The following is a 22,969-nucleotide window of genomic DNA, read 5'->3' as shown; positions in this document are numbered from 1 at the left end:
TATGGTGCAGAAATGAATGGTGGAAGATAAGAAGGAGTTTAAGGTAATTAGTCCCTTAGCCTTGAGTTGGTGTATTCAGCCCATCAGTCTCAATCAAGGTACAACATATGCATGGAGAAGGGGCTTATTTACTGCAGACAAGTGAGGTGAAGCAGTCGAAGGTGGTGTTGCACAATGTCTCGATTGTCAGCTTGTCAGATCTCTGAACCACATCTACAATTCTGTAGTGATTAAGGTACAGTAGACCCTCAGTTAACGACATTAATCCATTCCAGAGAGCTCGTCTTTAACTGATTCTGTCATTATCTGAATTAATTTTCCCTTCAAGAAATGATTTAAATCCAATTAATCCGTTCCAGACACCCAAAAGTATTCAACAAAATCATTTTTTACATGAAATATACATTTCCCTACACAGAAAACAATGAGACATGCAGAATAAATACATTAATAATTAATAAAATGACACTTACCTTTATTGAAGACATATTTGATGAGTGATGAGAGCTCTGTTTCTGGCATCTCTTTAAGATTTCCCTAAAATGGGACACAACATTGTCATTGTAGATGTTGCCAGCACGGCCTGCAGTAGCTGTGTCAGGGTGATGTTCATCCATAAATGTTTGCACATAAGAAAGAAGGAACACTTCAGCAGGCCTGTTGGCCCATACTAGGCAGGTCCTTCACAAACCATCCCACTAACAGAATCGTATTTGCCCAACCCAATTTTCAATGCTTCCAAAGCAAAAAGCTTCGATAATTCTATTCATTCATGCGCAAGTCCTAATGAAATCAAATCATGTGTGTGGGGAAGTACCCTGGCTGGTATGTCGGGAAGTACCCTGGCTGGTATGTGGGGAAGTACCCTGGCTGGTATATGGTTAAGTACCCTGGCTGGTGTACATAAAAGAGCAGGAACACTGCAGCAGACCTGTTGGCCCATACTATCACCCTCTACCACCATCACTACCACCACTACTTTCGTATCTTTCTACACACTTTTCCTTGAATTCTATTGTGTTGCTCACCCTCTTTACCAAAGGGCTGGCACTAGAAGCTTTCTTTGGGTCCATGGTTGCTTATTTAGCAGTTACAAGCACTAAAAACAATGGAATAATACAAAATGTATCGCATGTATGCGTGGAATTGTCCTCACTGGCTTGTAAACAATGGCACACTGGCTGTACATGGAGTGTCCATTCCAGTCATGGTGCACGGACACGTTTGGGACAGTTGTCTTTAACCGAGTTCTTTGTCATTAACTGAGCCAATATTTTGATGCAGAAACGTGTCGTTATCTGATTGTTATGTTACCCGATGATGTCGTTAACTGAGGGTCCAATGTATTATTAAATAGAAATGAAGCTTTATGTATATACTTTGTTTGTGTGGCAATACTTTAGTAGATTTGCTGGAGGATTGTTCTTCAATGCAGGTGACACATATTCATTAAATTTTTTTGTTTTCAGTCACTATTTGGGAAAGAGGCAGACAAGCTGGACCGAGCAACAGATGATGAGCGCATATACTACTTGATAGAAAAAGAACCATTAGTCAACCGATTCATATCTGTGCCACGAGACAAAAGCTCCATCAATTGTGCTGCATTTATAGCTGGCATTATTGAGTCTGTCCTTAATGCCACAGGATTTGTAAGTTTACTCATTCTTCTTCTTCTTCTTTCTGTGCCTATGTTTATGGGTAGGTTTGTATGTATATTTGTTTGCTGGGGAAATCAGTTATTTGTTATTACGTAGAGTAAACCCTTGAGTTAACCAACCTCAATATAACAGACTTTTAAAATAATGGGCAAAATTCAGTAGTTAAATTGTACATTTAATCTTCTTCAAGATCAAGATCAAGAGAGTTTAGGTAAGACCTCATGTGGGGTGAGCTGAGAAGACAGGACAGGCAAAGAATAGCGGTGGAGAGGAGTGTCCACAGTCAAAGAAAAAGTGCCAGGGCTTAACCCAGCAGCTAGGTGCTCGTGGGACAGACTTGGAGAGGAAGCTGTGTATGCATCAGTCTAGTGGTAGATGAGGTCTTGAGTCGTGAGAGCTAGCAGTTTCTAGGTTGCAGGAGAAGGCAGGCAGGTAGGAACACCAGAGGGCAGCAGACAGGTGGGAGTTATTGTAGTAGTTGAGGAGGCAGGTTTACAGTGAAGCCATTTACAAACTTCTTGAAGCTGCTCCTGGAGAGGTGGTATAGTTTTGTCCTGTTGGCAAAAGTGAAACTTAGAGGCTTGATGAACTCAAGAACTTGGGTGAGTGTGAAGTGAAGGTGATTCACAGGCATACTTAACTGCTCTAGCACCGAGGCTTTTGTAGAGTTCAGTGCAGGTCATGGTGTCAACATTCGAGGGAGAGGTGTAGAAAGTAAGGTTTTCCTAAGAGGGTGTGCTAGAGTTATCACTGTCCTATAGTATCGGAAGGTTTATTTAACTGTGGGTGAGGAGGCAGCATCCCTTCTTTCTTCTTTCAACAAACCGGCTGTATCCCACCGAGGCAGGGTGGCCCAAAAAGAAAAACAAGTTTCTCTTTTTAAATTTAGTAATTTATACAGGAGAAGGGGTTACTAGCCCCTTGCTCCTGGCATTTTAGTCGCCTCTTACAACAAGCATGGCTTACGGAGGAAGAATTCTGTTCCACTTCCCCATGGAGATAAAGAGGAAATAAACAAGAATAAGAACTAGAAAGAAAATAGCAGAAAACCCAGAGGGGTGTGTGTATATATATGTTTGTACATGTATGTGTAGTGTGACCTAAGTGTAAGTAGAAGTAACAAGACGTACCTGAAATCTTGCATGTTTATGAGACAGAAAAAAGGACACCAGCAATCCTACCATCATGTAAAGCAATTACAGGCTTTCGTTTTACACTCACTTGGCAGGACGGTAGTACCTCCCTGGGCAGTTGCTGTCTACCAACCTACTACCTAGGACAGCATCCCTTATCTTTCTTTATTTCCTCCTCTGTCTAGATGTCCTGCTGAATTGATAAGATTCTTCTTCCAGCAGGGCTATAATATCACCTTGTTGTCCCGATTGAGAAGAGGAGACTCCAAAAAACTTCTGTAGTCCTCGGAACAGGGCCGCACGGTTACATGTGCTTCGCTTAGAGAAGGGCGACTCATTTCTCTTCACACATTCTCTTAACTTAGTGTTATTATCACTGATTTCACTGCAGTTCACAAGATGACTTAGTGTTCCATTAATTTACACACGTTAGTGGTTGATACATTAAGATCTGAGCCCGATGAGTGCTGATTGAATAGTCAGATATTCTCCCCAATGAACTCGTTCGTCATGGCGTCATCGCGTTGTTCACTAATTTCCACTGTTTCCACCCTATTATGGCGGTTTCGATAACTTACTGTCCCAGAATATGTGCCAGGAACAGTTACAACACTTCCTATTATAAAGAGAGACCACTAATCATGTTTCGGCCGTCGGAACTGCCAATTTCCTGGTTCCATGTTAACGGGGATATCGTGTCATAAGCCTATGCTTCACGAGACTGCCCATGCATACCCAGGCCTACCTTCTTGGAACCCAGTGCATGTGCAGGGCTTTTCTGTTGGTTCTCTTCCACTTTCAAATACATTTTTGACCAACAACAACAACACATTAATTACATATTTACATGATACAATATAAGTTTGAGAAAATTACACCAGAATTTTCTACAGCAGTTATTTGGTTGATGTGCACCTCAGGAGACGTGCCTGGTGTTATACTCACCCCAAGGTCCTTTTCCTTAGTGAGGTTTGTAGTCTCTGGCCCCCTAGACTGTACTCTGTATGTGATCTTCTTTGCCCTTCCCCAATCTTCATGACTGTACACTTGGTGGGGTTGAATTCCAGGAGCCAGTTTCCAGACCACACCTGCAGCCTGTCCAGATCCCTTTGTAGTTCTGCATGGTCCTTGTCTGATTTAATTCTTCTCATCAACTTCACATCATCTGCAAACAGGGACACTTCAAAGTCTTTTCCTACTGTCATGTCATTCACAAATACCAGAAACAACCGGTCCTAAGACTGACCTCTGTGGAACCCTCGCCACGCACCACGACTCGCTGTTGTCTTCCTGATGGGTATTCCCTGATCCATTGTAGTGCCTTCCCTATTATCCTTACCTGATCCTCCAGCTTTTGCACTAATCTCTTGTATGGAACTGTGTCAAACACCTTCTTACAGTCCAAGAAAATGCAGTCTACCCACCCCTCTCTCTCTTGTCTTACTGCTGTCACCCTGTCATAGAACTCCAGTAGGTTTGTGACACAGGATTTCCTGTCCCTGAACCCGTGCTGGCTGTCGTTGATAAGCTCGTTCCTTTCTAGGTGCTCCTCCACTCTTCTGATAATCTTCTCCATGACTCTGCATACTATACATGTTAATGTGTGTGTATGTGTGTGTTTGCAGGCATGTGTTTGCATGCATGTGTTTGTGTGCTCATGTGTACTCACATAGTTGCACTGACCTGGTTGTGGTTGCAGGGGTCAAGTCACAGGTCCTGGCCCTGCCTCTTCAGTGTCACTACTAGGTCACATTTCCTGCTCCATGAGCTTTATTATACCTCTTCTTAAAACTATATATGGATCCTGCCTCTACTACATCACTTCCCAGACTATTCTACTTTCTGACAACTCTGTGACTGAAGAAATACTTCTTATCTTCCCTGTGATTCATCTGAGTCTTCAACTTCCAATTGTGACCCCTTGTTGCTGTGTCCCATCTCTGGAACATCCTGTCTCTGTCCACCTTGTCAATTCCTCTCAGTATTTTATATGTCGTTATCATACCCCCCCTATCTCTCCTGTCCTCCAGTGTCGTCAGGCCGATTTCCCTTAACCTTTCTTTGTAGGTCATTCCCCTTAACTCTGGGACTAGTGTGTGTGTGTTTTTTTTTTTCCCGAGTAATGTGAAACCATTAAAAAATTAACAGGAGAGAACAGTGAGGCTTAGAGAGAAGTTAAGAGAGTGGTGAAGCAATGTAAAAAGAGAGCAAATGAGAGAGTGGGTGAGATGTTATCAACAAATTTTGTTGAAAATAAGAAAAAGTTTTGGAGTGAGATTAACAAGTTAAGAAAGCCTAGAGAACAAATGGATTTGTCAGTTAAAAATAGGAGAGGAGAGTTATTAAATGGAGAGTTAGAGGTATTGGGAAGATGGAAGGAATATTTTGAGGAATTGTTAAATGTTGATGAAGATAGGGAAGCTGTGATTTCGTGTATAGGGCAAGGAGGAATAACATCTTGTAGGAGTGAGGAAGAGCCAGTTGTGAGTGTGGGGGAAGTTCGTGAGGCAGTAGGTAAAATGAAAGGGGGTAAGGCAGCCGGGATTGATGGGATAAAGATAGAAATGTTAAAAGCAGGTGGGGATATAGTTTTGGAGTGGTTGGTGCAATTATTTAATAAATGTATGGAAGAGGGTAAGGTACCTAGGGATTGGCAGAGAGCATGCATAGTTCCTTTGTATAAAGGCAAAGGGGATAAAAGAGAGTGCAAAAATTATAGGGGGATAAGTCTGTTGAGTGTACCTGGTAAAGTGTATGGTAGAGTTATAATTGAAAGAATTAAGAGTAAGACGGAGAATAGGATAGCAGATGAACAAGGAGGCTTTAGGAAAGGTAGGGGGTGTGTGGACCAGGTGTTTACAGTGAAACATATAAGTGAACAGTATTTAGATAAGGCTAAAGAGGTCTTTGTGGCATTTATGGATTTGGAAAAGGCGTATGACAGGGTGGATAGGGGGGCAATGTGGCAGATGTTGCAAGTGTATGGTGTAGGAGGTAGGTTACTGAAAGCAGTGAAGAGTTTTTACGAGGATAGTGAGGCTCAAGTTAGAGTATGTAGGAAAGAGGGAAATTTTTTCCCAGTAAAAGTAGGCCTTAGACAAGGATGTGTGATGTCACCGTGGTTGTTTAATATATTTATAGATGGGGTTGTAAGAGAAGTAAATGCGAGGGTCTTGGCAAGAGGCGTGGAGTTAAAAGATAAAGAATCACATACAAAGTGGGAGTTGTCACAGCTGCTCTTTGCTGATGACACTGTGCTCTTGGGAGATTCTGAAGAGAAGTTGCAGAGATTGGTGGATGAATTTGGTAGGGTGTGCAAAAGAAGAAAATTAAAGGTGAATACAGGAAAGAGTAAGGTTATGAGGATAACAAAAAGATTAGGTGATGAAAGATTGAATATCAGATTGGAGGGAGAGAGTATGGAGGAGGTGAACGTATTCAGATATTTGGGAGTGGACGTGTCAGCGGATGGGTCTATGAAAGATGAGGTGAATCATAGAATTGATGAGGGAAAAAGAGTGAGTGGTGCACTTAGGAGTCTGTGGAGACAAAGAACTTTGTCCTTGGAGGCAAAGAGGGGAATGTATGAGAGTATAGTTTTACCAACGCTCTTATATGGGTGTGAAGCGTGGGTGATGAATGTTGCAGCGAGGAGAAGGCTGGAGGCAGTGGAGATGTCATGTCTGAGGGCAATGTGTGGTGTGAATATAATGCAGAGAATTCGTAGTTTGGAAGTTAGGAGGAGGTGCGGGATTACCAAAACTGTTGTCCAGAGGGCTGAGGAAGGGTTGTTGAGGTGGTTCGGACATGTAGAGAGAATGGAGAGAAACAGAATGACTTCAAGAGTGTATCAGTCTGTAGTGGAAGGAAGGCGGGGTAGGGGTCGGCCTAGGAAGGGTTGGAGGGAGGGGGTAAAGGAGGTTTTGTGTGCGAGGGGCTTGGACTTCCAGCAGGCATGCGTGAGCGTGTTTGATAGGAGTGAATGGAGACAAATGGTTTTTAATACTTGACGTGCTGTTGGAGTGTGAGCAAAGTAACATTTATGAAGGGATTCAGGGAAACCGGCAGGCCGGACTTGAGTCCTGGAGATGGGAAGTACAGTGCCTGCACTCTGAAGGAGGGGTGTTAATGTTGCAGTTTAAAAACTGTAGTGTAAAGCACCCTTCTGGCAAGACAGTGATGGAGTGAATGATGGTGAAAGTTTTTCTTTTTCGGGCCACCCTGCCTTGGTGGGAATCGGCCGGTGTGATAATAAAAAAAAAAAAAAAAAAAAATAACAGTGAGGCTCTCAGGGAGTTATATAGGTTACAGGAGAGGACAATGAGGATCTCAGGGAGTTATATAGGTTACAGGAGAAAACAGCGAGGATCTCAGGGAGTTATATAGGTTACAAGAGAGAACAGTGAGGATCTCAGGGAGTTATATAGGTTACAGGAGAGGACAGTGAGGATTGCAGGGAGTTATACAGGTTACAGGAGAAAACAGTGAGGATCTCAGGGAGTTATTTAGGTTACAGGAGAGAATAGTGAGGCTCCCAGGGAGTTATATAGGTTACAGGAGAGGACAATGAGGATCTCAGGGAGTTATATAGGTTACAGGAGAAAACAGTGAGGATTTCAGGGAGTTATATAAATTACAGGAGAGAACAGTGAGGATCTCAGGGAGTTATATAGGTTATGGGAGAGGACAATGAGGATCTCAGGGAGTTATATAGGTTACAGGAGAGAACAGTGAGGATCTCAGGGAGTTATATAGGTTACAGGAGAGGACAGTAAGGATCTCAGGGAGTTTTATAGGTTACAGGAGAAAACAGTGAGGATCTCAGGGAGTTATATAGGTTATAGGAGAAGACAGCGAGGATCTCAGAAAGTTATATAGGTTACAGGAGAGAACAGTGAGGATCTCAGGGAGTTATATAGGTTACAGGAGAGGACAGTGAGGATTTCAGGGAGTTATATAGGTTACAGAAGAGGACAGTGAGGATCTCAGGGAGTTATATAGGTTACAGGAGAGGACAGTGAGGATTTCAGGGAGGTATATAGGTTATAGAAGAGGACAGTGAGGATCTCAGGAAGTTATATAAATTACAGGAGAGAATAGTGATCATTTCAGGAAGGTATATAGGTTACAGAAGAGAACAGTGAGGATTTCAGGGAGTTATATAGGTTACAGTAGACGACAGTGAGGCTCTCCAGGTAAAGTTATATACATTACAGAGGCTGTCAAAGAAATGGCTGCTGAAGTTCATAAAGTTCGAGGAAGAAGAGAGGTGACTGGAGACTGAGTATGGATTGGGAGGAAAGAAACTACAAGTATTGATGAAAGAAAAAGACTTAGAAGTAAGCATAACACCAGGAGAGTGCACAAACCATGACTTTGGCAACCTAAATGAGGCGAGTAATTCTCAGAATTGCACTCAGGAATTTCAACAGACCTTTGCATCTTAAAAAGGTGTAAAGGTTTGCCACATGACTAGTCTCACAGCTGATTATTATTATATTTAGGAAGAGAGTGCTAAACCTGCAGAATTCATACAGTGCCTGGGAAATAGGAGGTGCTCATGTTTGATCCAAGAGGAGAGCATGTCCATTTTCTTGGATCAGTAGCCCCTCACTGGCTTCACGGAACCTCCCTTGAGGTCCTACAGCTGAGATGAATGGACCATGAGGATAGATTAAAAACATGTCTTAGAGGGCTAAAAGTTGGATTGTTTAAAAAAAGATTGTTAGTTTTGAGAGAAATATTATAAAATCTTGTAGCTGATGATACTAGCACATCTACCAACAATACCTGGAGTAAAGTTGATTCTGTATTTTAGCCAGTAGTGGTAAGTGGATTCTGGATCATATGTTTGAGGGTCAATCATTCCTTCAAAAAATATACTACAGGAATTGAAGAGCAGTGGGGATCAGAAGGGGCCAGTTATGATACACAAAATACAGCCTCTCCTCACTTAGTGAAGTACTAGTTTACTGATGACTCGGACTTATGACGGGCCGGTATGCATACCTCAGTAATGTATATTAGAGCTGATTTCCTCTGTTTTGTTTACTACAATGTACAGTACACTACTGTATAAATGTTTAAAAATACAGTATACCAGAAACGTTACAAATGGTGCATAGGTGACATTAAAACAATATCAAAGATGGTTGACACAAGCCCACTACCACTATAGTATACTTCTCACTTAGTGACGAATTCGTTTACTGATGTGGTCCTAGGAATGGAACTCCGTCATTGAGGAGAGGCTGTACTGTACTCAGAGAAATTGATAAGGTGGAAAGGAGCGGATTGTTTATGTGCAAGGATTGAATAAAAGGGGACATTAGATAAAGACACTGATGTGTCACAGGGATGCCAGGAAATACTTTTTTAATCTCAGGGTAGTATGGAAATTAGATTGAACTAGATGTCAGAGTTGTGCAGACAAATTAATAACATAGTTCTAAGAGTAAGTATAAGAGAGCTCAGACCAGACGTCAATAATGCTGCTGGATGAAGCTTCAGAAGCAGACACACCAGCTAAAATTGACCCATACGCACAAATCTTGGAGTATATGAATACATGCTTGCATGCACTTGTGTGTGTATGTGCACACATGCTCACACTTTTGCACTCATGCTCTCACACTTTAATTCACTCTCAAACTTTCTCATTCTTTCTCACATACTCTTTCTCTCACACTCACACACACTCATACTCTCACACTCACTCTCATACTCTCACATTCACTCCCACACACACTCATACTCACTCACTCGCTTTTTTCAGAATGTATACCAAACTACTGTATGTTGAGATTCAATAGTTATTCAATTATTATTATTATTACAATCAAGGGGGAAGCGCTAAACCCAGAGGATTATACAGCGCCTGGGGGGGGGGGATGTGGAAGGCATTCAGGCTTAATTTGGGGAACTGGAGCACAGATCCAATTCCCTAAATCAAGAGCCCCTCACCAACATCAAGGAACCTTCCTTGAGGGGAATAGTTATTCAAAAGTTTAACTTTATATATGCTCAATAATGATATCTATTCTGGCTATTATTATGTCTCTTCTTTGCAGCCAGCAAAAGTGACAGCACTGTGGCATAAAGGCACAACATTCATGATCAAGTTTGATGACACTGTCTTAACCAGGGACAAACAGTTGGAAGGACGGTGATTGTATACACAACCATATTATTTAAGAGCTGTTATTAGTACAGTGTTAATTAGAGAAGCAAGCAGTTGGGTCTCACACTTGGTAAGGCATTGTATCATTAGTGCTTTTTAATGTTTCATAATATACTTACTCACTTTACAGTGCTTATAATATATTTGTAACAATTCAATTTTAGTACATTTATGCAGTAATTTAGGGAAGTAATTTTTTTTTTTTTTTTTCCTGAAGTGCGGTTTATGATTTGCAATATTAAAAATTAGTGTGGCTAGAGAATTATACTTTGACACTGCTATACCACCTACAATTTTCACCATTGTGTTATTTAGTGTGTACCTGTAAACCTGTAACAACCTTCCAATGTATTGTATCTTGTAGTTCATGAATACACCTAAAATAAACATATCTTCCACATGAATATAGCAAATAAAGAATATAAAGTGGCAATGGTGGCTGGAACAGTTCACCAAAAACCCAGACTAAGAGAAGAAGCTTGTGACGACCCTTGTCTCACTCCTGGACCATCATCAGGTCATAAGCTTCCTAAGTGCAGGTTTTTATTGGAACGTAGCAAGTGTCTCACTATAGTATTAAGATTTTTTGAAATACTGTAATATTTTTATTAAAATTATTAGACATCATTTATTTATTGATACATCTTTATGTATTTTCAAAACTTATACCACAGAATCCTCATCAATAAGTAAATGATTTTCAAGGTAAATAAACATTACAGATGGTGTAATAAAATTTGAACAAGAGCTTTGTAATGATAAATATGCAAAATATATCTCCATCATAAAATTCTTAATCTTTCTTTCTTTCAACGTACCAGCCGTATCCCACCGAGGCAGGGTGGCCCAAAAGGAAAAACGAAAGTTTCTCCTTTCAAATTTAGTAATATATACAGGAGAAGGGGTTACTAGCCCCTTGCTCCCGGCATTTCAGTCGCTTCTTATGACATGCATGGCTTACGGAGGAAGAATTCAGTTCCACTTCCCCATGGAGATAAGAGAAAATAAACAAGAACAAGAACTAGAAAGAAAATAGAAGAATACCCAGAGGGGTGTGTATATATATGCTTGTACATGTATGTGTAGTGTGACCTAAGTGTAAGTATAAGTAGCAAGACGTACCTGAAATCTTGCATGTTTATGAGACAGACAAAAGACACCAGCAATCCTACCATCATGTAAAACAATTACAGGTTTTCGTTGTACACTCACTTGGCAGGACGGTAGTACCTCCCTGGGCGGTTTCTGTCTACCAACATACTACCTAGGAAAATTCTTAATATACTCACAAAATTGTACTAAACCCATATGGGCCATTTAGCATTGCCTCTGAGGAAATGTTTCTAAAGAAATTTAAGCACAAGTGTCTACTTTACATTGCATTATTTAAAAAAGATGCTCATGACTTGAAGAAGTTAGATGGAACTAGCATTACAATCCAGTATGTATGGTGTGTAAGACATAGAGCTCTATAAAGATGATTAACTATGTATACTGATGCAGTAAGCTCTGTAAAGATGCGTAATTGTGTACAATGAGGCAATGAGCTTTGTCAAGGTATGTATGATGTGTGTATTGTGTAAGATAAGCAACTGTGTGTGTTGGGTGAGAGGCAGTATACTGCATAAAGATGAGTATGGTGATCTAAATTGTAGTACAGGGAAATACTGGCTTAATATTAAAATAAGAAATGAAAACAAATGTATATTGTGTTTGGTACTAATGAAGCAGCCCATGGTAGTACTGTTATAAGAAAGATACCTTCATGGTAGCACTGCTATAAGAAAGGTACCTTCATGGTAGTACTGTTATAAGAAAGATACCTTTATGGTAGCACTGCTATAAGAAAGGTACCTTCATGGTAGTATTGTTATAAGGTACCTTTATGGTATCACTGTTATAAGAAGGGTACTTTCATGGTAGCACTGCTATAAGGAAGGTACCCCATGGTAGTACTGTTATAAGAAAGATACCCTCATTGTAATGCTGTTATAAGGAAGTAAGAGAGGTACTTTCTTGCTTCATGGTAGTGCTGTTGTAAAGAAGTAAGAGATACTTTCTTGCTGCACAGTAGTACTCTTATAAGGAAGTAAAAGAGAGGAGTAATTCTTTGCTCATTAATGGCCCTTTTATATCTCCATACAAAAGCCTTGTTATGAATGTTTATAATATGTTTCCTTGTGTATTGTGAGGGAAAAGTTCAATAGATAGGAGTAGCGAGGGAGTATATAGTAACAAGAGTTTCATTGCCGGCTACTTGTTAAGGTAGGGCAAGTCAAGCTCCCGCTATTCCCGCCTTTTTTCCCCCACCCCGAAAGTGATAGTTTGACTGCCGGCTGCTTGTTAAGGTAGGGTCAGTCTAGCTCCCGCTATCCCTTCCCCTCCTTCTCCCCCCCCCCAAAAGGTGACGTGTAGGGCTCTGGTCCAAACAGTAATCACTAGACTCACAGCTCCCAGCACTACTGTAAGTACATGCCTGCCTTGTATTCTAGTGGATTTATTGGTTAAAAGCTTCACTTTTGACCAATAATAAACTTAGTCCTTTCAGTCTTGCTCTAAGTTGACTGTTGTAATAATCACCACATCTTTTAGGTATTGTACTTATCATGGAGAGTGATTTCTTAAGCAGTGGGTAACCTGTCTATCTTTCCAGCTTGGATGACAGAGAGGGTCACCTGCCAATCAACGAGCAGAACTGATGGAGATGGACTAACATCCTGAGACTTCCCCTTTTTGGATTTAATTACCTGTGCACCTGTATGAAATTGCAGGACGTAACCCCTCATCATTGCAGCAGTAAAGAACCTGCTTTCCTGTCATCGGGATAGAATACTCAAGGCTATACTGTGAAGAACTAGCCAGTGGGTTGTAACCAACACCTGCGACCCCCCCCCCATCATCGGCAACGGCTACGATTTCAACAAGCAGTGTCACCAACACCAGACACCCAAGTTTTATATTAGCGTTGAATTCAGTTATCATTTATATTTTTAATTTTTAATTTTCTTTAATGTAGGATTAATATTTCATATTTAAGTGTTTTATATTTTATATATTCTATATAATAAAGTATTTATGTTTGTTATTATTTCTTTTCCTATTCATTAATTTTCCTGAGGAGGAGCCAGCCTTGGTAATACTGTCTGAAGTTATTACAGGGCTGAGTAAGCCTTCACATGTATTTATATGTAATTTTTTCTTTTTTAATTTCACCTGTACTTGCTGTGAATTTCTTCAGGAAACTATAAAAAAAATTGTTTTTTTAAATACATATATGATGAATATTTTGTATTTGGTCACCCACTCATGGATAGTTTTAAAAAATGGCAGCGAGTGATATGACTGACAGCCTTTTAACCCTTTGAGGGTTTTCGTCGTACTAGTACGTCTTACGCGTAGGGGGTTTTGACGTACTAGTACTCATAAATTCTAGCGGCCTCAAATCTATTGGGAGAAAGCTGATAGGCCTTCATATGAAAGAATGGGTCTATGTGGTCAGTGTGCACAGTCTAAAAAAAATCCTGCAGCACACAGTGCATAATGAAAAAAAAAAAACTTTTACCGTTTTTTTTTAATAAATCAGCGGCTTTGCAGTGTATTTTCGTATGGTATTTATTGTTGTATTCTAGTTTTCTTGGTCTCATTTTATAGAATGGAAGACATATTACAGAAATTGAGATGATTTTGACTGGTTTTACAATGAAAGGTGCCTTGAAATTGAGCTCAAAGTAGCAGAAATGTTCGATTTTTACCAAACTTCAAAAGTAAACAAATCGTGCCGAGCATGCAATACACGTCAACTGGTGAGTCTAATATTCTTTCACAAGTGCACCAATAATATTTATACCATTTTTTATACTAATGCAGTAGTCTGCATAACAGTAAATCTTATATTTTTTGTGAGAATAAAAATTCAAAGTGGAAAGAAAAAGAATATAAGAGGGGCCTTGAGACGTGACTAATGACTAGAGGAAATGTCATTTTAGTGCCAGGAATGTCTTTCTTGTTTATTCTGGACCCTATTCGGAAATTGGCATCTTTTGAAATTTGTGTGAAATTGGCAAAATTGCTAAATTCTGACCAATGTACTGGATAGTTGAATTTATAAATGGGTGGTTTCTTGCACTCATTCGATAGAAAAAATGGAGTTCTAGCGGAATATTCATGTTTTTTGTCGACTAGTACAGTGAAATTGGCCAAAAATGGGGCTCAAAGTGGGCAAAATCGCCGATGCGTAAACATCGCCGAGACCGCTAACTTTGCGAGAGCATAATTCCGTAAGTTTTCTATCAAATTTCAAACTTTTGGTGTCTTTATGATCGGGAAAAGATTCTCTATCTTTTCATAAGAGAAAATAATTTTTTTTTTTTTTTAAATTTGGCCGACCCTGAGAACGAGTTTCGGAGAGGGCCTGTCGACCCTCAAAGGGTTAATAATAGTGAGACCTGTGCAGTAGCAGAGTGGGAGCGAATGAATTAGTCTACATTAGATAACTAATGTATCTTATAAAAGTAAATAACACACCTTTCATGATTTTTGACAAACTGAATTTTTATGCCAACTATGACTTTCCGTGTTCACCCTTCATGCAACTTCCCTTTATCATAGCTCCTCTTAGCCTTGCAGCAGTTATGGCACGTATGTGTTTGGCGCAGTTTGCGATATGTTAATAGTAAAAGCACATACTGCATATTAAAAGATAACCTTTTCTAGTTTATAAAGTAAATACAGTTGACTGTCATTTAACAGAATAGTTATGTTCTTAAAAATGGCATGCAAATAAAAAAATTCCAGGAAACATGAAAGTCTTGTTTGCTGGGTTCCTTGGACATGCTTGTTTTCAGGGCCATAAACATGCAGACTCAGCTGCTTAGTCAGACTATTTTCCATTAGCCTTTCAATAATTTCAAAACCACTGGCAACAACATTAAGTCTGAGTTAGTATAGAGATTCTTTTTATCAGACCACTAATGGATTCCTAGTAATTTTTTTCTTACAGCTGTCAGGTATTGGAAACTACATTCCCCATTCTGAATCAGACACGCACAACTCTACACGGCACTACAGCACACAGACACCATGTAGAGGAACACCTAGCATTTGTGTACACTATTAGTTTGCCATTTTCTTAATAAACTGTCCTGTTGATCAGAAAGCTCACAGAAGTTGCTTCCATCTACAGTGCCCTGTTGCACTCACCTCCTTGCCAATGGTTCCATTTTTAATTAAGGCAGACTAATTTTTTGGCAGAAACTAACCTATTGCATCACCTTTGACTTCAGTTTTGTACTTAGACTACTACTCCCTCTTCCACTAGCTCCTATCCCTTGCACACCCTTATCTGCAGTGCTGTATGACCCATACAGGTTTATAGTATGTTTTTAATATAATTTGAGTATTGCTGTCATATCTACTCATTAGCCTGATCTTTCCTTCTGCACTTGTTGGAACTTCAGCTTGACTTGGGGATTCAGGTTTGCATATGGATATTCCAAACATCCTATCAAGTCTTAATGTTAAATTTGTTGAACTTTCCGAGGATCCCCCTCATGAGGAGCTGAGCCTATGCTACCTGTTTTGGGTTAGGCATGTGTTTGCTATCATAGCTCATGATGTGGCCTTCATTCATCAGTTTTTTCCATTGTGTGTGTGTCAGTTGATCCTATAGCTGCAAAAAGCTACTCTGCTGACTTTAATAAGATTATAGGTGATAGTTACAATCCTACTCAAGTGTAGTACAGGTTGGCCATCACTAATCTGGCAATCTACTAGTAATCTGGTTCCATCAGTAATCCAGCACTAATTTTGGCTAGCATGATTTCAAATTTCTGGTGTCACCACACCAACCTGCCGTTCGTGTTTGGTGGCGCTACTTGCTGCACAAGTCATTCCAATTTCTTTTTCTCTATTTATTGTTATAACCTACTCACTTTTAGCCCTAGCCATGGTTCCAATGAATAAAAGAAATGCTTCTCATTGTGTAAAGTACATACACTGTACTTTGTTCATAAAAGATAAGGTAGCTTGAAGCCACTGTCGGTCACCATGAACTCAGCTCACTCGGATAAGCTGTGACTGGTAAAATTGGGCCTACATAAGAGAGAATAGGTCTGCGTGGTAAGTGTGTACTATATATATAAAAAAAAAACCTGCAGCATGTAGTGTATAATGAGAAAAAACAGCGACTCTGAGGTGTATTTTCATGTACGTAGTTTGTACGGTTGTATTCTCGTTTTTTTGGTCTCATTTGATAGAATGGAAGATATATTACAGAAATGGAATTTTGATTGGTATTACACCAGAAAGTACCTTAAAACTGAGCTCAAAGTAGCGGAAATGTTCGATTTTTGCTGATGTTCAAGAGTAAACAAATGACGTCACTGTCCAATACATGTCCAACTTGCCAGTCTAATATACAGTCATGAATGGGTTGACATTATTTATACAATTATTACAATAATGCAGTAGTCTGCATAACAGTAAATATTCTATTTTTTGTGTGAATAAAAATTCAAAACGGAAAGCAAGCGTAATATAAGATGGGCCTGGAGACGTGACAAATGAAAAAAGAAAATGTTATTTCAGTGCTAGGAATGTCTGCATTGTTTATTCTAGACCCTATTTTGAAATTGGTATCTCTTGATATTTGTGTGACATTGGCCAAATTATCAATTTCTTACTATATTGGGTAGTTGAAATCGACAAAATAGAAGGAATACTAGTAAAATAGCTATGAGTTTGGTAGACGAACAATGGAATGGGGCAAAAATAGGGCGTAAAGTGGGCAAAATTGCTGATGTGTAAATATCGCCGTTCCGTTAAGTGTATTCTAACCTAACCACTCTGTAATCTGGCACCCTACAGGGGTGGATTAGTGATGGTCAATCTGTATTAGCTAGCAGGAATGATTTGCACCTGCTTTCAAAACAGCCAAAGATCGCTTCTGTTCACCAGTGCAGTGATTAAATTAAAGTGCAAGCCCATGCTTATCATGCAGAGAATCTTAGTGCCTTAAAAGTACAGATAAAGGCACTTTATCCATTCAGTGGTTGTTAAACAAGGATGCATGGATAATTGGCACCCTGTTTGATGAATGGTTCAAAACCATCTTGATTTCTGAAGTGAAAATGTATATATGTATTCAGAAAGAACCTTTCACTCAAGGTTCTTAATCTTGATAATTTCCTTAATCATCCTGAAGCAATTGACACCACCCTAAAATTGGTTTGACTTAATTATGGTGTAATTTTAAATTTACAAAGGCACTTGCATGAGTGTGTCATGGGATGAAGTGCCCATATCAAATATAAATGCCAGCTGGGGAAATTATTGCCCTGAGATAAATAATTATTCTAGTTTTTTCCTTCAGTAATGAGTCAAGTACAGGACACTGTAATAATGACTGAAAGGCAGGCATTTTGAGAATATGCAGGAAGAGGTAAATGAAGTGTTAGATGACAAAGCCAACTGCAGAAAAATTGCTGGAGGCATATAAATCTCATGAAAGAGAAAAGCAGGTAGACAAGGATGAGAAAAAAGAACCTGAAAATGAGGAAAAAGTCATCTCTGCAAGAGATATACGAGAAAATTTTTATTTGCTAATTTACAGGTTTTTCACTGAGAATTATCTTGATGTGGAGAGAAGAATCATTCTGAAGAAAGCTCTGAACAAGCAATGATGCCATATCATCAGCTCTACGAAGTAATGTAGGACATAACTGACCAGAGATAAATACCGGACCACTTCAATAGGACCATCAGCTACTGATAGCTTTCCCATAAACATAATACAGTACAATACCTAAATCTGTCCATCATCAACAACATAAGAACCATGGTATGGTTGACTGAATGACCCCATTGTAGGTCATTCAGCACAGAGTGGGGCAGGCTCAATCAATGGCCCACTAAGTGTAAGACAGACATGCTACTCTCGCATGTTCCATTCACTTCAGCCCAGTAGGCTCACATCAGCCCCCCCCCACACACACAGTAAATGATAAAAGGAACAGTATCTAATCTATCTAATGGTTGTAATCATAACCATAATTTTTAAAAGGGTGGACCAGGAAGCCAGCAGGCCTTGGCCAGATGACCAAAAGCTCCAACTGCAGGTCATCATATGACTAAGACCCACATCAGGAAACTTGTCCTGTTTCCTAACAAACCTAACCTAGCCAAGTAACAGATGTATGCAGACTATCTTTTCCATGTTTTCCTTGTATGTAATGTGGTACTAGTGTACATGCCAATTTTTAGAAATATAAGCCTATGTTAACCCTTTCAGGGTCCATCCCGTAGATCTATGGCTTTACGTTCAGGGTCCAAACCATAAATCTACGCCAAAATTCTAGCGACGTCAAATTTAGCTCAAGAAGGCTGGTAGGCCTACATCTGAGAGAATGGGTCTGGGTGGTCAGTGTGCACACCATAGAAATAATCTGGACGCCCGCATGGCATTGTGGGAACACCGGCAAAGTAGCTTTGTTCATTGTGCCTGGCAGCAAGGAAGCTCTCACTCCCCACTCACTCTCAGGGCGAATTCTGACTCTCCTCTTCACAACTTACAGTTCTAAGACTGATGGAAGTGGAGATGACGAATTCTATGGTTTTGAACCACATGGTACCATTGTGCCATATGGTACAATATCGTATGGTAGAGTGGTACCATATGGTACAATGTATCATATAGTACATTGTACCATATGGTACATTATACCATATGGTACAGGGTACAGGGACCCTAATGGAAACAAGTCTGACTTTTTTGGGTTATCCTAGGTTCTCCAAACATATGCTGCTAAGTATGATATTCTATGTAACTTTATTTGTGTATACCTAAATAAACTTACTTATGATGCCACATGCACTTGAGTAAGTTTATTCAGGTTTACAGAAATACAATTACATAGATTATCATAAATAGCAGCATACGTATAAAATCCTAGGATAACCCAAAAAAGTCAAGGTGACTTATTTCCATAGTTATCCCTGTATCTGTACCATATGGTGTTCTGTACTGTATGGTACTCTGTACCATATGGCACCCTGTGCCTTATGGTAACCCTGTACCATATGGTACCCTGTACCATATGGCACCCTGCACCATATGTTATCCTGTACTGCATGGTACCCTATACCATATAGTACAATGTACCATATGGTACCCTGTAACATATGATACCGTGTACCATATGGTCAATAGGTGTTGGTGGCATGAGACACCAGCCAAGACTGAGTGAGTGGTGACTCAAGCTAGCTACTGACTCCACAGTTTCCCAGACAAAGTGCTTTGTCATCCACCTCAAGGAACACGTCAGGTTCCTGTACACTTGTAAATGTATAATAGAACATTACTAATATGTAACATTTTTGCATATTTTTGTTGTAAACAACTATTTTAAACAAAATAATGAAAATATTAGTGTGTTTATTGTGTTGAATACAACAGTACCATATGATATCAATGTACTGTATGGTACAATGTACCATATGGTACCATTGCATCATATGGTACCATAAGGCACCATTGCACCATATGGTACCATTGTACCAAATGGTGCCATTGTACCAAATGGTGCCATTGTACCATATGGTACCATTGTATCATGTGCCATTGTACCATATTGTACCATATGGTACCATTGTATCATGTGCCATTGTACCATATTGTACAATTGCAATATGGTATTGTACTGTATGGTACCATTACATCATATTGCATTGTACCATATGGTACAATTGCAATATGGTATCATTGTACTGTATGGTACAATGTACCATATCTTACCATTGCATCATATGGTACCATTACACCATATGGTACCATAAGGTACCATTGCACCATATGGTACTGTTGTATCATATGGTACCATTGTACCAAATGGTGCCACTGTATCATGGTACCATTGTATCATGTGCCATTGTACCATATGGTACTATTGTATCAGTGTCATTGTACCATATGGTACCGTTGTATTCAACACAATAACCGCACTAATATTTTCATCATTTTGTTTACAATAAACTTGTAAACAAGTTTTGTAATATAATGATAAACAAATTAGTGCAGTTATTGTGTTTAATACAATGAGTGTACACTTATACAATATACATTATACTGGTCTCACAGGCCACAAATGTTATTAGAAAAAGAAAAAATTTAGAAAAGAATAGAAAGAAGTATAAAAAACGTAAAATAAAAAAATGGGATTTTGCGGAAGTCACTGATATTGCTGACACCCGGTCATTTTGGGTCAACATCCCGCCGCTGTATCTCGGTAAGTACTGATCAGAAAAAAAAAAATTCTTATTACCTTCACAAAAATATACTCTTTAATTCTGTAAGAAAAAATAATTTTTTTTTTTTTTTCAAAATTTCTTGGACACTGGAGCACCACTTCAGATTTTGGCTTTGGACCCTGAAGGGATTAAATAGGACTTTACTGCAGCAAGGAGGCTGGACACAGTTTAGATGTGATGTTATATGTGTAGGAGAGAGAGATTATTTCCCAGTAAAAGTAGGTCTTAGACAGGGATGTGTAATGTCACCATGGTTGTTTAACATATTTATAAATGGGATTGTAAAAAGTAATTGCTAGGGGGTTAGGGAGAGAGATGGGATTAAATTATGGAGAATCAAATACAAAATGGGAGTTGAAACAGTTCCTTTTTTGCTGATGATACTGTGCTTTTGGGGGATTCTAAAGAAAAGTTACAAAGGTTAGTGGGCAAGTTTGGGAGGGTGTGTAGAGGTAGAAACTTGAAGTGAACATAGATAAAAGTAAAATAATCAGGGTATCAAACAATTTAGATTATGAAAAATTGGATATCACATGGGAGGGAGGGAATATGGAAGAAGTGAATGTTTTCAGATATTTGGGAGATGACTTGTCAGTGGATGGGTTTATGAAGGATAAGGTTAACCATAGAATTGATGAAGGAAAAAAGGTGTGTGGTGCATTGAGGTATCTGTAGAGACAAAAAAAATTATCCATGGAGGCAAAGAAGGGAATGTACAAGAGTACAGTGGTACCAACACTATTATGTGGGTGTGAAGTATGGGTTATAAATGCTGCAGTGAGAAGGCGGCTGGAGGCAGTGGAGATGTGTCTAAGTGTGATGTGTGTGGTGTAAATATTATGCAGAGAATTAGTAGTGTGGAAATTAGGAGGAAGTGTGGAGTTACTAAAAGTATTAGTCAGAGGGCTGAAGAGGGGCTGTTGAGATGGTTTGGTCATTTAGAGAGAATGGAACAAAGTGGAATGACTTGGAAAGCATATAAATTTGTAGTGGAAGGGGTAGGGGTCAGCCCCGAAAAGGTTGGAGGGAGGGGGTAAAGGTGTTGTGGGCGAGGGGCTTGGACTTCCAGCAATCATGCATGAGCATGTTAGATAGGAGTGAATGGAGACAAAGGATTTTTAGAACCTGATGAGCTGTTGGAGCATGAGCAGGGTAATATTTTGTGAAGGGATTCAAGGAAACAGGTTAGCCGGACTCGAGTCCTGGAAATGGGAAGTACAATGCCTGCACTTTAAAGGAGGGGTTTGGGATACTGGCAGTTTGGAGGGACTTCTGAACTGTCGTACCTGGGTGCCTCTGCAAAGACAGTGATTATGTATGAGTGATGGTGAAAGTGTTGAATGATGAAAGTATTTTTCTTTCTTTTTGGGTCACCCTGTCAGTTGGTCTGTATGGCCTTCCGATGGAATGAAAATTTTTTTTTGCATTCTCTACCCTGCTGTCATTTAGTGACAGCAGGGTTTAGCACTTCTCCAAGATTATGGTAATAATAATAATGTCTTAACAATATCTGCTCAATAACCTTATCAGTATCTTACTCCCTGTATTCTGTCCTTTATGGAAGGTGCTTTGATGGTACAGTATTGATTGATTTGAGTTACTCTTCCGTTCCTAGGATCAAACCTTATTATGGTACCTCCCATTCCTGAGGCACTGTATGATCCCTATGAATTTAGAGCCTAATCATAATAATCCTTCAGCTGCAATGTAAATCTTTAAACTATTCACTATCATACATTGTTTACAATTTTAATAACTTCATTTGAACATATGTAAAAATATATTTCAAATATAGATGCGAGTGCATTATGGTTTCCGAAATATATCTGAAAATTTACTTTTATTTACTCTTTATATCTAATGACAAGAAATTATTTTGATTAAAAAAATACAAACAATAGTTTACTTGCAAGAACACTTAACATCTTTGTTACATAAGGAAGATCCATTTTAATATACTCTACTCAATTTGAAATGATTCAATACCATCACTTCTTTCATAGTAAAACTTAAAATATGCAGCAAATTACACCAGTAATTTGTTTGTACACAAATGTTTGATCATGGCAAGTCTAGACTTAAAAAGCATCATCACTGTTGTCCTCTGATGCTGACAAAGGAGATACACGGTCACTTCCTTTCACGCTTGTCCAAGCTGTCAAGCTGCTCACCCTTATTCCTTTTTGGCTAGATTTTAATCGAGCTGAAGGAGGACGAATGCATGACCTAGAAGACATGGGCTTAAAAGGTAGAGAATAGGCAGTAGCTTGTAGTCCTGGAACTGTGGCTATTATTGATGCTCCTTCAGATACTACTGAGCACTGTTTTAATGATGGCCCTGATGTTCCAGCTGCTGACATAAATGTTAAGCTGTCATCTTCACTTCCAGAGTCAACCAAAAGGGAGTCAACTGTGTCCGAGTCACCCGATGACTCAAAGCTTTCTCCAGTCATATTTCCAAAAATACGATGGCCTGAAACAAAATAAAATACAGTAATTACTAAAATTATTAAAAACTAATTTTTTACACATGAAAAAACTTTAGTTGACTATTATTAATAAAAATCTTTGCAATTTCCATAAAGTGAGATATAAGAAAAATTATTTATATGCAAAGGAATTGCATAAGTTGGTTTGAATGATATAGTAATGTTTCATAATGAACTTACAGTAAGTAAAGAAAATACAGTAAT

The 22,969-nt window shown here is 39.2% G+C and overlaps 2 protein-coding genes across 9 annotated transcripts in view; one reads left to right on the top strand and one right to left on the bottom strand.

Moving 5' to 3' along the window:
* Trs31 (trafficking protein particle complex subunit 31) overlaps positions 1 to 22,969 on the top strand; it is a 105,208-nt gene that overhangs the window by 23,401 nt on the left and 58,838 nt on the right. For 2 of the 4 annotated variants that reach the window (XM_070090066.1, XM_070090065.1), the window contains exons 4-5: positions 1,470 to 1,652; positions 9,865 to 10,771. In XM_070090066.1, coding sequence (XP_069946167.1) covers positions 1,470 to 1,652; positions 9,865 to 9,963 — 282 coding nt within the window. In that variant the 3' untranslated portion in view covers positions 9,964 to 10,771. Of the gene's footprint in view, positions 1 to 1,469; positions 1,653 to 8,010; positions 8,188 to 9,864; positions 10,772 to 22,969 lie in introns of those variants that run through there. The other 2 variants (XR_011392622.1, XR_011392621.1) reach the window with 2 other exon arrangements.
* Positions 22,104 to 22,969, bottom strand: part of LOC128692766 (clusterin-associated protein 1) — a 149,678-nt gene continuing 148,812 nt past the window's right edge. For all 5 annotated transcript variants that reach the window (XM_070090054.1, XM_070090055.1, XM_053782122.2 and 2 more), the window contains one exon: positions 22,104 to 22,749. In XM_070090054.1, the coding sequence (XP_069946155.1) occupies positions 22,355 to 22,749 (395 nt within the window). In that variant the 3' untranslated portion in view covers positions 22,104 to 22,354. The remainder of the gene's footprint in view (positions 22,750 to 22,969) is intronic.

This window comes from Cherax quadricarinatus, chromosome 30, assembly GCF_038502225.1.
Source record: "Cherax quadricarinatus isolate ZL_2023a chromosome 30, ASM3850222v1, whole genome shotgun sequence".
Lineage (NCBI taxonomy): Eukaryota > Metazoa > Arthropoda > Malacostraca > Decapoda > Parastacidae > Cherax > Cherax quadricarinatus.
The sequence above is the reverse complement of the archived record's forward strand: the minus strand, read 5'-3'. Positions and strand labels throughout refer to the sequence as shown.